This window comes from Camelus dromedarius, chromosome 1 (assembly GCF_036321535.1).
Source record: "Camelus dromedarius isolate mCamDro1 chromosome 1, mCamDro1.pat, whole genome shotgun sequence".
NCBI classification, from domain to species: Eukaryota; Metazoa; Chordata; class Mammalia; order Artiodactyla; family Camelidae; genus Camelus; species Camelus dromedarius.
This window is the reverse complement of record NC_087436.1, coordinates 81,376,783-81,393,909: the sequence shown is the minus strand read 5'-3', so window position 1 is coordinate 81,393,909 and position 17,127 is coordinate 81,376,783. Positions and strand designations below refer to the sequence as shown.

At 38.3% G+C, this 17,127-nt stretch overlaps 1 protein-coding gene across 8 annotated transcripts in view; it reads right to left on the bottom strand.

The window, feature by feature from the left end:
• ARHGAP24 (Rho GTPase activating protein 24) overlaps positions 1–17,127 on the bottom strand; it is a 635,760-nt gene that overhangs the window by 6,550 nt on the left and 612,083 nt on the right. For all 8 annotated transcript variants that reach the window (XM_031433275.2, XM_064486017.1, XM_010983141.3 and 5 more), the window contains 4 exons: positions 14,819–14,951; positions 12,297–12,370; positions 9,843–9,964; positions 554–1,631 (listed from right to left, as the gene is read on the bottom strand). In XM_031433275.2, coding sequence (XP_031289135.2) covers positions 554–1,631; positions 9,843–9,964; positions 12,297–12,370; positions 14,819–14,951 — 1,407 coding nt within the window. The remainder of the gene's footprint in view (positions 1–553; positions 1,632–9,842; positions 9,965–12,296; positions 12,371–14,818; positions 14,952–17,127) is intronic.

Here is a 17,127-nt window from a genome sequence, read left to right as displayed (position 1 = left end):
CTGAGGTTTTGTCTGTTTCACTCACTGATGAATCCTCAGGACCTGGGCCTGAGCCTGGCAGAGAGCAGACATCCACTCAAGCATTCAGCAATTGAAGGAATGAACAATAAAGAGCTGCTGAGCTCTACAACTTTTCTTTACCTTCATTTCATCCTCCTCCCATCAGTGAGAACAGACTCTATTCTCCATTCACCTCCACTCCCCACGCTCCTCTCCAGCCCTCTAACACCAATCCACACGTTAATTTACCACTAACAAGAGACGGCATTATTGAGCACCTATTCTCTGCCGGGGACAATGTGCAATGATTTCTTACATGCTTTTGAGGTAGATACGACCAGAATTTAAAATTTTCACATTAGGAAGCTGAGACTCACAGAGATGAAGTGAACTTCCCTAAAATTGCACAGCTTACAGACAAATGGTGAAGCTAGGACTTGAACTTGGGTCTCTGACTCTGGAATCAGCATATTTAACCCCCTGGGTGAGCCTGTCTCAGGGCAGGAGGCGGTCACACCCTCTGGGACAGAGAGGGGCTCCAGATCTGCCTCACCTCTTTATCCTGGACTCATACTCTATCTTCTGCTTGGTCATTTCCTGTTTCAGGCTGGACACTAAGCTATGCAGTGCACTGTGGTTGCTGGTGGTGTTGCCGACAAACGTCTCGCTGTTGTCGCTGCTGCTGGTGGCACGGCTACTTCGACCGCCCATACTCCTGCGGTCACTTTTGTTTTCATAGTCCCCGGGGTGGGAAAGGTCGTCCTGCGGGGGCCCATCCAAAACAGGGTCCTCAAAGTTCCCACCGTAAAAGTCTTGTTCCGGGCACGTGGTGGTGGACGAGCGACAGGAGTTGGAGTTCTCCGGAAGGGAGATTTCGCAGGAGGAAGTGGACCAGGTGGCGCTGTCGACGCTCTGTTTGTCGTCGAGGCTCAGCAGGGAGAACTGCTGGTGGACGTTATCATAGGTAGACAGCCTGTTATGCTGGCCCGCCTCTCCCGCGTGCTCCTTCTGCTTGTTATCCCTCAGGGTCACGTAGCCATTGGGCAGCCAGCTCATGCTGCGCCCGTTCCCAGGGTTCCCGAGGGTATCGGTGTTCAAAATGCTCATCCGCACAGTTCCGTTCTGTACACTGTGGGTGCCCATTTTGGTACCAGACCCCTTCAGTGAAGCGGTCCTTCTGGCCTGTAAGCTCCCATTGGGAGTGGTTTGGGTTTTCTCAAGTCCTTCTGCGTTGCTGCTGCTGAAGGACCCATTGGTGACTATCCCACTGCCCTTATTGAAGGCGGGATTCTTTTTGACCATGAGAGGGGGGCTCCTGGAGACGTCCAGCTTGTGAACGCTGTTCCTCGGGCTGTTGGTTTTGCTGCCTGATAGGGCTGTGGGGGATCCATTATCCCCGCTGCTTCTCTGGGGAGACTCGGACTTGTCCCAAGAGCACCGCCTTACAGGACTGTCCTTGGTATTGTTGTTCTCCTTGTTCTGTAGCTGACCCACGGTGATTTTCTTCTGAACATCATTGTTGTTGTTGCTCACTCCATCCTGGGGCTTGCTCTGCAGTTCTGCATCTTTGGGGAAGAGGTGATCATGCTTGCTAATCATCATTGACATCAACTGTTGGACCACCACAGTGCCTGGAATTGCACAGAAAACAAAGTAGTATGAGTGAAACAGTTTTGATTTCTTTCCTATTTTGAATATGACTCTTAAAGAGCCATGTACAGGTGACATTCAGCTTTATTATTGGCAGAGCCAAAATATATTCTTAATGATGATAATAGCAATAGCTGATGAGATTTCTTGAGCACTTAACATGTGCCATGAAATGTACAAAGAACTTTACTTTTGTTAGTTTAGTTGGGTTTTAAAACAAATCTATGAATAGACACTGTTATTATCACTGTCTTATAAAAGGTAAGTAACCTGACCAACGTCCCAAAGCTATTAAAGTGAAGATGCAGGGCTTGAACCCAGAAGTAGCCAGTTCTGAAGACCAGGCTCTCTCTTAATTGTCATACAACGTTTCTTTGAAGTTTGACATTTAACTATGAGAAATCGTTCTCTGAGGAGGTCACTGTGATCTCTCATCTGACACCTGCCTCAAATCAAGACATTTTAGTGGCATCCTGAAGTGGAAACCCATACAATCTCTAGTAGATATATGATCTGTCTTTATAATACAGCAAGACAATGAAGTTCCATACAACTTTTGCTGATCATTAAAAAGCTTCAGGGCATTTTAAATGACATCAGCCAAAATGGTGTAATAAAGAACTACACAAATCCTTGCCTTCATAAAAGTAACTGACAAAAACATTCTTAATCAACATTTTCAGAAAGCTGGAAATAAACTAAAGGCTTGAAATCTGGAGAGTGTTTATTCAAGAAAAATTATTGAATCTTGGTAGAGAACAGCAAGCTCCGTGGTGTTTTAATTCCTCCTCCTCTCCCTAGCTCTGTAGTAGTCTTGAAAACCAACAGCCCACAATCACAAAGGGAACCAGCAGTCTGGCAGCAACTAGAATGGGAAAAGCAGGGCTGGAGCCCCTTCAAAGCCCCATTCCCAAAGAACTGTCATTGTTTGACTTGTTTGGCGGTTCTCTGGAAGATGCCACTCAAAAGGCTTGTCTTCATTTTATCTGACTAGAAATTTGACCAGTATGAACAACATTTTTCTCAGGAGCATTTGTCAAAAGTAATTAGGGGCACTTTCATTTAAAATCATGGCTGCTTGAAGCAAGTGTATAACAGTTGAGCTAAACAATAAGTTAACCCAAAAGCTTAGGAGGAAAATCTAAGGAATGAGATTTCCATAGGAGGTGTTGAAAAACTCTGTTATATTCCTGAGAACCTAGAAGATTTCATGAATGCTTAAGATTCTGTGCATGCCCAGGGCTGTGTGCATGCTCAGGCAATAACTGAGAATTCCCCCAGCTCTCACCTCTAGCTGATCTTGAGGTTCTGCATAAGCAGGAACTGAAGGCTAAGGCAAAGCTGTAAACCATCTGGTTGAGTGTTGAAGGTTTGCCCCAACATGCACTCAGGGCCCCTTGATAAAGAATGGGAGACTTATTGGCTCTAGCCTTTTAATCTATGCTCAGTCCTTAGCTGACCACTAAGCAAACCAAGCAGAGACTTCAATGGCACAGATGGCAAATGACATAGACTTTATAGAATTAGTCCAGAAAAGTTACTAAACAAACAACAAACAGCAACAACAACAAAGGGAGGGTGAGAGTCTTATATCCAGTGTTCCCACGTTATTATATTATTAAAAATGTCTAGTTTTGAAACAAATAATGAGGCATGTAAAGAATAAATAAAGTATAGGAAAAAATAGACTCTGAGGAAACTGAGACATTGAACTCATTGGCTAAAGACTTAAACTTTTTCAAATGTGCTTTCATAAGTAAATGGAAACCATGTTTAAAGAAACCAAAGGAAAATAAGAGCAATGGCTCACCAGATACCAATAAAGAGATTGAAAATATAGAAAAGAATCAGGGGGAAGGGAAATAGCTCAGTGGTACAGCACATGCTTAGCATGCATGAGGTTTTGGGTTCAATCCCCAGTACCTCCATTAAACATAAACATAAAAATAAATGTAAATAGAAATAGAAATATATGAATCAAATAGATATTCTGGAGTTGCAAGTTACAATAATTGAAATGAAAAAATCAGTAGAGGGGATCAACAGCAGACCTGAGCAGGCAGAAGAAAGGATCAGCATACCTGAAAACAGGTCAATTGTTGTTATTCAGTCTGAGTAACAGAAAGGAAAAGGAATGAAGACAAATGAGCAGAGCCTCAGAGACCTGTGGGACACCATGAAGCATACCAGCACAGGCATAATGATACCAGAAGGAAAGTAGAAAGAGAAATGAGCAGAAAGAATATTTGAAGAAATAGTTGCTGAAATCTGATGAAAAACATGAATCTATACATTCAAGAAACTCATCAAATTCCAAGTAAGGTAAAGACAAAAGGATTCACACCTTGACCCATCATAGTCAACTGTCGACAAAGAGAGAACCCTGAAAGCAGCAAGAGAGACACAACTCATGCATAAGGGATTCTCAATAAGATTAACAGCTGACTTCTCATCATCTCTCATTGCTAGAAGGCAATGGGATGAAATTTTCAAAATGTTGAAAGATAGTCAAGCAAGAAGTCTATATCCAAAAAACCTATGCTTCAAAAATGAGGGAGAAATAAGACATTCCTAGTTAAGCAAAAACTGAGAGAACTGTTCACTAGCAAACCTGCTCTTTAAGAAATATCAGTGCTTCAGGGCATTTTAAACAAAGAGAAGACCTTCAAGGAAGAAAACAATTCTCTTATATAGATAAAAACCTATGGTTCTCATTTGATCCTCGTATTTTTATTATTCACTGTAAAGTATGAATTAGAAGTCAATATCTTACAAATTTCAGACAGTAAAAATAATGCAGTCAGCAGTGGCTAGAAAGGTTAATCTTTTATAAAAAGCAGTAATACACTTCTTAATAATCAGTGGACTTATTAGGTTTTATAGTGTATTAGCTGAAATCTCAAAATACATTTTATGTATTCCTCACTGACTTACAAGTTGGATGCTCCCACCCATTAGAACAGGCAGCCACCACTAACTAGGCTTCTAAATTAGTTTCACAACTTTGGATGTCCCAACTCCCTAAGAATCTTTTTAACTGTTATTTTTATTCATATACCCACAATAAAGAACTAAAAGCTAATGCAAGCATTAGTTATTTTTGCTTTGGCTTGAAATATATTAATGTGGTGTGTTAACTGTGCTTATATCATCTTGATAAAAGCTCCTAAGAGTAATCTCTGATAAATAAATGCAGGGAAACTAATTTTAGTTAGTAAATATAATCTTTCTGTAAAATACTTATATAAATTTGGTGGAGAAAATGATAAGTGCTTTTGACAATGTAGATTTCTACTGAAACACCTGCCAACTAGCTGTTGGAGAGTAGAATGTAGAGAATACATTTTTTTCTAATTTTGAATTTTTTAATGCACAAAAATAATGTCCCAGAAACAGAACAGGTGTTGACTTATTAACGATGAAGCACTACATAAAGAAATCCCCTGCTCACTTAGTAAATAGGAAAATAGTGTAAATAGATGTGAAAGGAGGTAAACACTTCAGGATTAAATGCAAACCCTCAAGTTGTATACAGCATTCGTATATGACTTATTATCTCATAGCAATATTATTTTCATATTGATATAAATGACATTTATATTTACTGGTAAGATGCTTTTGACTCATAAATTAAACAAAAATGCGGAAGAGGTAGTTAACCAATGCAAGATGAGAAAAAGGTCAGTGGCCTGACCTGGGTGGGATGAGGCCACTCGTTAGCTTAAAGCAACACTTGGGCAAGATTTGACTCTGATTATAACGATTATAATTCAAAGTCAAATTTCAAATAGGAAAAAATACATTATATCCATCTGTATCCTGTGCACTCCTGTAACTACGCAAAACCTCTAACATATTTAGATCAGGAATCTGCAATATGTCAGGTTTGATACTGGCCAATGCTGCTCAAACATTTATGTTCATACAAATTATCTGGAATTTCTATTAAATTATAGGTATTGGGAGGGGCATGAGATTTTTCACATTTCTAATCAGCTCCCAGATGACACCAGCAATAACAGAATAGAAGCACTGGCATCACCTGGAAGCTTCAAAATTTTAGGACCCACTGTAGACCTTCTGAATCAGAATTTGCATTTCAGCCAAATCCCCAGGTGATTCCTGTGTGTGTTAGAGTCTGAGAAACTGTGTTAGGTGGAAGTGTTTCACTTACATCTTCTAAATTAAGTTTCTCATAAGGCTGTGAGACAGGACTTAGCATTGTTCAGATGAGAAAGTTGAGGTTCAGAGAGGTTATGGTTTTGCCTATGGCCACATAGATGATGAGTGACCAGGGTGAAATCTGATACTTCATCTTCTCACTGTTAAGTTATGCACTTGTCTTAATATATTTCAGCTGTTGGATTTAAAACTGTAGTAATAATAAATAACCTTGGTGTTGTTCTAAATAAGAAACTAAACAAAAGAGAACTATCTATTGAATCATCATCAATTATTACGGAGCTGTGGAAGCAAAAAGACAATGAAATTAACAGTATTATATATCCATCTATTCCCTTTTAGTAACCTCTGAATTTGTCATCCTATTTTCAATGCATGTAGCAATGAATCTGAAGAAAATATTTTAGCATAGTTAATGGCTGTCAACACTGTCACTATCGTGTACTGTGTTTGAAGACATGGGCTCTTAGTTCTAGCTTGCTATCTGCCCGTATAACAGACACACTTTCAAATGTTAGCAGCCTCTATGGTATAGGACTCTGCCTAGTACTCTGCCTATTTTGGGAAAATGGAGCTTTTCCCCATCACTGGAATATGCCATTTGAAACATCACTGTTTTTTTTTAATCATAGCTGTGAACTATGTGGGGCATTTAATTAATGGAAGATAGACACCCCAAGGTCTCCATGATGAGTCTGTGAACAGCCAGGCCAATATACACTTGCCACGATTGTGAAGTGAGTGTCAGGGCCTTAGAGATTTAGAAGTATCTTTCTTTTACCTTAGGAGGCTTTGCTTTCATTTAGTCTCCAGAATTATAAATGACAGTAGTTCCTTGTAAAGGGACTTTGTTTCAATTTTCATAGCCATTTAGGACAGACTAGCCTGGTAGTGGTGATGATGTGTGTGTCTTTATATGCAGTCTTTTCTTCCTTCGTAATCCATCCTCTCTGTCATTCTCTTCCTTAGAATACTAATGATAAACAGGAAGCCCAAACAGTGAGGTCAGAGTGGTTACGATCACCAGTCCATTCTGAAGAGTCCAAGCAGACTGGGGAGTTCCACTGGGCTACATGTTCCAGCAAGTCCCCCAGGCTCATATAATTATATACACATTGAATTTAAATCCCATATTATGGGTACTTTTCTTCATAAGAGTTGGATAAGAATTCAATTTTCCTTTGAAGGCACCTAGGCACTTTAAAATACATACATATATACACACACATATATGGCAGCACTCTAGTAAATGTAGATTCAGTTAGTGGTTTTTTGCAATGAATAACCTTGCATATGTTTCATTTTTAGCACATGTACACGTTATCTGTAAGGTATATGATATATTTTGACAAATGACAGTCCTGAAAACACCACCTAATCGTTAATATAGATAATTCCCTCGTGCCCCTTTGAAGCCAATTCCGTACCCTTACCTCCTGTCCATGGCAACCACTGATCCACTTTCTGTCACTGTATCTTTTTCTTTTCTAAAATTTCATATAAATGGAATTATACAGTATGAAGTCTTCTGTGTGTAGGCATTACTCACTTAGCATAATGCTTTTGTCATTTATCCATATTGTTATCCATGTGTCAGTAGTTCATTCTTTTATTGCTGACAGTATTCCATTTTATGGATGTATCAATATTTTTTATCTATTCAACAATCGATAGACAATTAGTTTTCAGACTGGAGCTATTTTGAATAAAGTCCGCATTGACTACAAGTCTTGGGTGAGCATATATTTTCTTTTTTCTTGGGTAAATACTTAGCACAATGCTCTGCTGGGGCTTATGGTTAGTGAATAATTAAGTTGATAAAAACTTGCCTAATACGTGCAAAATGGCTCTAACATTTTGTATTTCTACCAGCCAAACTTAGTATTTTCAACCTTAACTTTATACTTTGTAGAGGATGTGTAGTGGTGCCTCATCATAGTATAAATTTGCATTTACTTAATGACTAAAGATATTGAGCATTTTTCTTTGTTATTTGTTATTTATTTATCTTCTTTGATGAAATTTCAAATTCAGATCTTTCACTCATTTTCACTGTGTTCATTGTCTTATTATTACTGTATGAGTTCTTTATATACACTTAAAACAGGTTATTTATTCAGATACTTGATTTGAAAATCAATACCAGTTATGTCTGGGTCTTTCTATTAGATAATTTTTCTCCTGGCTATCGTTCATATTCTTCTGATTATTTGCATGCTGGTTGTTTTTAAGCGAATGGAAAATAGTGTGAGCTTTAGAATTTTTAAAGCTTTAATTTTGAAAAAATATCTTTAAATTATGCTGGACTTTTTTTCTGGCATACATTTAGGTGTTTGAAGATAAGTTGGATTTTTTTTTTGACACTTATAGGCTTTATTTTGATCCATGTCCCTTTGAATTGCATAGTTTCTAATGAGAAATCTTTAGAGCAGTTTAGGTTTTTTTTTTTTTAACTTTTTTTATTGATTTATAATCATTTTACAATGTTGTGTCAAATTCCAGTGTAGAACACAATTTTTCAGTTATACATGAACATATATATATTCATTGTCACATTTTTTTCCTCTGTGAGCTACCATAAGATCTTGTATATATTTCCCTGTGCTATACAGTATAATCTTCTTTATCTATTCTACAATTTTGAAATCCCAGTCTGTCCCTTCCCACCCCCCGCCCCCTTGGCAACCACAAGTTTGTATTCTATGTCTATGAGTCTATTTCTGTTTTGTATTTATGCTTTGTTTTTGTTTTTTTAGATTCCACATATGAGAGATCTCATATGGTATTTTTCTTTCTCTTTCTGGCTGACTTCACAAGCAGTTTAGGTTTTTAACAGTTTTAGGCTTCATCGATGAACCAATATTGATACATTATTATTATTAATTAAAGTTCATAGTTTATACTAGAAATCACTCTTTGTGAGATCTGGGTTTTGACAAATGCATAATATCATGTACCCACCATTACAGTATCATACAGAATAGTTTCATGGCCCTAAAATTACTTTGTGCTATACCTATTCCTCCTTCTTTTTCTCCCCAAACCTCCATTGAATCATTAGAATTTCTTTTAAAAATTTTATAGGAACTGGTCCATAATTGTAACATTATTACCAAGGTAATACCCTTCTGAGGACTCTACACAATGCCTAAGTATCAAGATCTTCTACTCTGGTTGTGGGAAACACAATTATTTCAAGCTTGGTATGAGGGCCCGGGAAGGGCCCAGACCACTGATTTCTGGTACTTCCCCCTCCCCCCAGAGTAGTGTAGTGTCCTTGCATGCAAGCATAAATCAACCCTCAGGCAAAGACTTGAGGGATACCCACTGCTGATCTCCCAATAACCTCTGTGTCTACTTCTCTCTTTTCTGCTGCTTACTTGGATTTCCCGTCCTCTAATCTTACTCCTTCAGCTCAGCAAGACCTGTGCATCAGTGGTACTACTGATGGCCACAGGTAAGAAATGTACCTTGAGGTCTTGAGGCCTGCTGGGCATAAACAGAGGTAGCAGTTCACCGTAGAAGAGAACTGGAGGCATTTTGTAATTAAAAAAAATCAGAATTTCTCCATCTTTCAACCCAATGTAAATAAGCAGCATTATTTTATAGAGGACTGTATTTTTCTGCCCCTTGAAATCTGACAGATAAAACCAGAATTAATAAAAAAATATATTAACTTAAAATAGTAACTATTTGAACTTTCTGAGAATTTGCATTGGCCTCAAAAAGTGAATTATATTTTTTTGGTTCTTGTGTGATACTTTACAGATGATTTATGGAAGTTCTTATAAAACTACTGAGGAATCATTTAGTAAGTTATGTTTAGTAAACTCCAAAATAAAATACCTGACTCTCAGAGAAGATTTTCCATGTTAAGAACTTGAGTCCATAAATGGAGTTACCATGGATTCACTTATTTCCCTAGATTCCTTACAGGAAAGTGGAGTCAGGGCAACCAAGAGACAGCTGACTATTCTTCTTATGAGAGTGTAAGATAGTCATTTACTTACCCTCCATAATGGTCAAAGGATCTTCCACTTTGGGGCGCAGGATATTAGGGCCAAAGACAGTGGCCAAGTTCTGCACACTCATTTTGTTAATTCCCGAATAGGACTGTACTTCATCCAAGAACCTGTTGGGTATGAGTACGAACAAAACACAATGGGGTCAAATTTGTCAGTAGAAGAGAAAGGGTTACTGGGAAATCTATGAACCAGAAGATGTTCAAAGATGATTATAAACACAAAATTATTTAGAAAATCAAACATCTCTCAGTCAAATGTGGACAAAATTTATTGCAAATTATTAAAGATCAAACTCAGAAAGGGTCATATCAAACATCTGCTCCGGCCTGGCTTGGCTTGACTCGGTTTCCCTTGTCAGTCACAGGAACAAGTGTGTTTGGATGATGCAAAGGTGGACTTGAGATCCAAGAATATGGGTTTCTTTCCAATCTCTAAATACAGTGTTAAATTTATATACGTATTAATTCAAAAATTATAAACAAGATCATCTGGTACAATCTCTCATTTCAGAGAGGAGGATTCAATCCTCTTGGTGGAGTAATTTGAGAGCTTCAAATTTGTAGCCTGTTAAAAATAAGATCCAACATGGTTTAAATTAAAACCTCAGTTCTACTGATATGAAAAATTGCAAGCACAAATTTTTTTAACTGGTTAGGTGCCAAAGAATAAGAGGCATGAAATGGTCCTTTCCCCGAATGATTTTAGTAGGAGGGACTATTTTTATAATCTTCCAGCTTTTGTTCACTCCCCATCCTCTCTTCATTTCTACAAGAACTTCTATTGCTTCATGGCTTACTAATTGTACTGAGGAGACAAAGAAGCAATAAAACATTTAAAAAAAAAGTATTTTATGTGCTATTTTAAAAAAACTACATCATATGTGTCAGTCACTGTGCTAACTGATTAAATTCTCAAGGCGTCTCTGGGAGGTAAATACTATTATTATCTCCACTTTACAGATGAGACACTTTAGGCACCAGAGAGGTTAAAAATCTCCAAGGACACAGAGTTAATAAGTGACAGAGCTGAGCTCTGAATCCCAGTGATCTGACCCTCGGGTCTGCACTCCTGACTACTATACCTTGACTGTTTTAAAAAGTGCCTATTCCTCATGTTCACTCCTGTTACACAGCCTAAATTATAGCAAAACTGAAGGGCAAAAAGTCAAACTATCATTTCCTATTGGAAATAGCTGAAATTAAAAGATTGCTTAAATGTTTTAAGAGAAGTTAAGTTTTTCTGTTGTGGAGATGAACTTGCAATACTGTTCTCAAAAAAAAAAAAAAAAGAAAAAGCCTTTTTCTCTTTTACTTAAGGAGACTGTCTCTACCCTTTTCTCATCCACTGAAATAGTTTGAATGAGTTCAGAATCTTGGATGGAACTTTTACATGTTAATAAGTCTATCTCATCAGTGAAACTATTTCTTGCCTTTTCAAATTCTGAAACCTAAGGTCTTGTTTGTCTCCTTAATGTAACTATCACCGGAAAATGTTCTGGTAGGGGGTTCTGGAAATTCCTTCTCAGTTAGAGTTGACAATGAACTTCACAGTGTCTGGTGTTAGTCTTAAACTCCATAGTTCCCAGTAAGCTGAACATTTATCTAATCATTATACAAAACCTATGCAAATAATACACTGCACTGAATTAAAAATTTGAATTTTATTTAAAAATGGACTGGGAAGCTATCATTTAAGATACCTTGTAGTGATTTGTAGGGCCAATCACTAATCTCCTTATTTAAATTTAGTAAGTTTCAATTGTACATACTTGATTTCTTAAATGGGGGCACAGACATGGTACTCACCATCCTTGGCCTTAAGTTAAACATGGTCATAGAGAAAGAGAGAGCTTTACCAGGTATAATATTGCTCTAGCAGAATTGAGTTACAAAAGTTTTTTCAATGAGTCTTGAGAGAAAAAACAGTATTTATTAGTATTCACTATATGTATATATACATAATTTAAAAATATACTTAATTTTTTAAAACATCTCTGTGAAATGTGTGTTTTCACTACCCCTTTAACCTATTAGGACCCTTAGACTCAAAGAGGACAAGAAAATTGCATAAAGACACGTAAGTACTCAGGGGTAGAATCTGGATTACCAGGCAGGTATTTCTCGTGCCAAGATACATGCTCCTTCTGTTAAACAATGGTACGTGGTATATGTTCAAACAACTTTGATGGAGGTTCAAAACAACATATCTTTAATATGCAGAGGCAAGAAGAGAAACTTCAGAGACAACAAATGACAAAATCAAGCAACTTTCCTGCTCAGGGGAACCTTTGAGATCACCTTGTCAAACCTCTTAATTTTACAGAGGCCAACGCTGGAGCTCAGAGCAGTTAGGTGATTTGTATCCACTGTCAAAAGCAAATTAATGTCAGGTTAAATATAGTCCTTTAAAATGTAGTTTTGTCTTTAGGGCCATTCTCACCTGCAGATATACTTGAGGAGGTTGTAATTGACCACCGGCAAACTCCTCACCTGCTTTGCTAATTCTTTAACACCCTGAGTATAAAGAAGAGAAAAAACGTTACCTAAGTGCTGGCTTTGGAATTAAAGCACATGGAAAATGGACATACAGTTGTTTTTTAATTAGTTTCACATATTACCAGTGAAGGATCCTGTCCTGCAAACTTGCCACCATCACAGAGAACTTTCCAGGAATATTTTCAAAGATGTGAAAGCGTTTCAAATATCTATGTAAGCGCTATTTGTGAAGAAACAGATTTAAGTGAAGCTCTTAACCTTTTTAACATTTGTTCACAATGGCTGAAAGGGAAGATAGCTTCATTTATAATATGGTTATTTGGGGAAAACAGTAGCTTCGATGTAGTGAGAGTCCTTCTCATTTTTAGCATGTCCAAAACAGACAAACACACGTCTACTGACGAATAAGTCTCTGACATCTAGGAAACATCATTTGGGGTGGGATGGAGGGTTGGAAAGGCTGATCTTCCCAGGTGTTTCACAAAGAGATTAATTGCTTTGATTCTTCTCATTGTAGAACTTCCTCTAAAATGTAAATTGTCCCAGAAAAGCTAATGAAGAATGTAATCTGATCTGTTGTCACTGTAAAGGGCCAGATAGTAAATAATTTCACCTTTTTGGGACTCATGGTCTCTGTCTCAACTATTCTACACTATAGTTGTAGTGCAAACGTAGCCACAGACAATATTACATAACAAATGGAATAAAACTTCATTTGCAAAAACTGGCAGCAATTTCAACAAGAGTGCCAAGAAAGCCCAATGGGGGAAGCAATTAGTCTTTTCAACAAATGATGCTGGGACAAGTGGATGTCCATATGCCAAAGAATGAAGTTGGACCTTCTCCTCACACTGTGAACAAAAATTAACCCAAAGTGGATCAGAGACTTAAACGTAAGAGCTAAGTTGTAGGGGGAGGGTATGTATGGCTCAGTGGTAGAGCTCATGATTAGCATGCACGAGGTCCTGGGTTCAATCCCCAGTACCTCCATTATAAATAAATAAATAAAAACCTAATTACCTCCCTCCCCAAAAATTTTTTTTAAAAATAGCTAAATTACTGAAGTCTTAGAAGAAAATATAGGAGTAAACCCTCATGACCTTGGGCTAAAGCCTTCTTAGACATGACACAGGTGACAAAACTAAAATAGGTAAGTTGGACTTTTTTGCAATGAAAACCTTTGTGCTTCAAAGGACACCGTCAAGAAGAGGAAGAGACAACCCACAGAATGGGAGAAAACATTTGCAAATCATATACCTGATGAGGCACTTGTAACCTAAACTATAAAGAACTCTGACAACTCAGTAACAAGACCAATGACTCAATTAAAAATGGGGAAATGATCTGAAGAGATGTTTCTCCAAAGAAAATACACGAATAGCCAATAAGCACATGAAAAGATGCTTGACATTATTAACCATTTGAGAAATGTAAGTCAAACTACTGCGCACATTAGGATGATGAAAAAGAGAGAGAACAACAAGGGTTGGCAAACACGTGGAGAAGCTGGAACCGGCACACACTGCGGGTGGGAATTTAAAATGGTGGAGCCTCCTTACAAAACATGGGGCTACACATGGCCCAGGAGGTCTACCTCCTAGATATACACCCAGGAGAAATGAGATCATATGTCCTTGCAAAACCTTGTACATGGGTGTTCATAACAGCTTTATTAACTATAACCAAACAATGGAAACAACAACACATGTCCCATAACTGATGAACAAATAAATAAACGGAATGAAATACTGATTTATGGGGTATAATGGGAATGAATCTTGGAAACAGTGAAACAAGACAGTCACAAAAGACAAGCATACTGAGTGATTCCATTTACATGAAATATCCAGAATAGGCAAATATCCAGAACATAGATGAATAGTTGCCAAGAGCTGGGGAAGGAGGAGCTGGGAGAACAGGTATGGGGTTTGTTATGTGATGATGAGAATCTACTAAATATTCTACAATTAGAATTTGGTGGCGGTTGCACAACTCCGAGAATATACGAAAAAGCACTGAATTGTGCACTTTAAATAAGTGATTGTATGGTATATGAATTACATCTCAATAAAGCTGTTTTTAAAAAAAAAGCAGGAGGCAGGCTTTGGTAGGACTCACCGTCTGAGATGACGTAGGGGGACACAATGGAAAAGGGTTATGAAATAAGGCATCCGCTTTGTTCACGGAATGTTTGGCCTGCCGCAGCTCCACAATTCACCGTGTAGGGGGACAAAGTGGAAAGGAGTGCCGAGTTCATTTATTCTGCTATATTTTTCATTTTTGATGAAAGAGAGGATCAAAACTGGGACCTGAGTTGTGTGCATAAATTCTAAATGGGTGTAATGTCAATATTTGGAATAGTGGAAAACAATCCAAGGCTGCGGCAAAGGAAAATTTATAGATTAAAGACAAAGAACACTGACAAACCCCAAACAATATTTTGAAGAAATAAATGCATCGACTTACAGCTTCCTCCTCCTTGCTGAGCAGTTTGGCACATGACAAAAAGTCTTCGTACTTTGCATAAGGAATGACCGGTTCTGGGAGCTCTCGGAGATACAGTTTAAGAAGCGATGCCACTGTGTGTACATCCGTGTTGCTGTGGAGATAGAAGTGTGATGACTCTCTGTAGAGTGAACTTTATATACTATTTAATCAGTTTTTTCATCAAACATACATCTAAGAGTCAGATTTCTATATGGGTTGGTGTTTGAATTGGTCAATCTGGCTTTCCAGAAGCACACATTTAGGTAACGCCTATTAGATGTTAGCGCAGGCGGGAAGGAGAGGGACCTAAAGAGACACTTGGAATCCTTGGTGTGGTTTACAAATATTCAAAAGTGCAAGCATTTTTCTTTTGTGTGTATTTGATATTAAGCAAAAGTGTTGCTTTCATAAAACAATGAGAACATGCATACCAGACAAAGTATAATATAATGTACCCAAAATACCCAATCTACGTATGTGTGTAGGTATATATGCAATGTCAAAATGAATCACTTCTGGATCCTAACTTCATTTCTTATTCTTTAGAAGACATTGGTGATTGGTTATAGATACCTGAAGTTTAGTATGACATGTTTTGACTTTTTAAGAAAAACTCATTTTGAAGATGATTGATCTCAGCATGATTGCTTGTCTAATATTCTGAGAGAGTTGGGAACCCTTAGAGACTTCTAGAAAGAGAAGGAAAGTGCTACAAAAAATAAACAATGAAAACTTGACATGTCCTTTGTGAAATGTGCAAAATTTATTTTTATTCTCTGCTGAATACCAGAGTGACAGGATGATTTACTGAAATATTAATGTATATTTTGTACTCTGTATCTCCCTGTTGATCCATGAAGATGGCTGACAGTCAAGACAAGAGGAAGTGGGTTCTGGTTTGGTTTGGTTTGGTTTTGGGGGGTGGGGGACAGGAGCGTGGGAAGGAGAGACTGGCGGTCAGGGAGTGAAAGGTCAATCGATTCTCAAGAATCAGGAAGAGTGGTGTGAACAAGGTCAGTGATTCTGTAAGAAGAGGAGCGTACACCCTGCTCCCAGGCTGTGCTGCAGGAAGACGCAGGTCACAGAGAGTATTCCTTCAGAAGCTGGAATGCAGGCACTGGGATTTCCTGCCTCAGTGACTCTTCTCTTGTCCCAAGGATGACATGAAAGCAGAGGTGCCTTTGCAAATCTACATGGGGGCTGGGAACGGGCATCTCAGTGCTCAAGTTTGGACTCGGATGAATTTCGCCAGCAATTTCCCACGTATCTACTCCGTATTGAGCATTACAGAAAACACAGTGGCCAGAACTCTAAGAGGCTAAACAAGGAATATTCTAGCCTGCCATAATTTATAATCTAGTAGGAGCAGGAGATACTAAGTGGACAGTAGTACAAGTATATAATTACAAAGTGTGGTGAATGGTAATAAGGAAAAGTAGTGGATGCCATCTAATAACAAGAAAGGACTAATCCAGGAGCTAGAGGGCTTCTCTGAGGAAACGGTGCTTAGGCTAAGGTCTAAAGAGGTGTAAGAATGAACTAAGTGAGAGTGAAGAAGAAAAGAAGGCATTCCTGATTAAAGTAAGGCAGGCAAACAGAGCCCAAAGTGGGAGGGAGCGCCCTGTCCTCGAGGAATTGACAAAAGGCTAAGGGAGACCAGAGCTCAGAGCAGGACTGGATTAGGTCTGAGCAGAAGTCAGCCTCATGGACCAGGGACTTCACCCACCTCAGAATCAGACAGGGCGAGGGCTGGGGTTTTCCATTTAGTGTCAGAGCCAGTCAGAGCATATCGTCAACCATTTTGCAGATGCTAAAATGATGGAGGTGACCTGACGGAGTCTCTCTTCAATCAATTTTATTGTTTTCATAAGTAAATAAATGAACTTTTTTCTCTTAAAATGCTGAACTGATAGACAATACAGAAATCATCTCAAAGGCCAGTAAAGGGAATAAAAATCATGTCTCTGAGACATCTTGAACATTTGGCCCAAACTCATTAACTCCTAAAAACACTTTCAAAAAAAGTTTTTTCTTTTTAAAAAAAAGACAGACCTAAAATAGTCTCATTGGTAAGGTAAGGCAAGGAAGACACTAGTTTTGTTTGTTTTCTGGCGAATTGCTCTATTTCATGCAATCCCTTCTGCTTCGCTTGCTATGTAGCAAAGCACCTGACCCTTGAAGGCACAGTCAGCAGCAGCAACAAAACCACAGCCTGGGCAGGATATGCAGTGCAATCAGATATTATAATAAACGCTTTCCATCTTTTGATTCCACTCTAATCCAGTCCA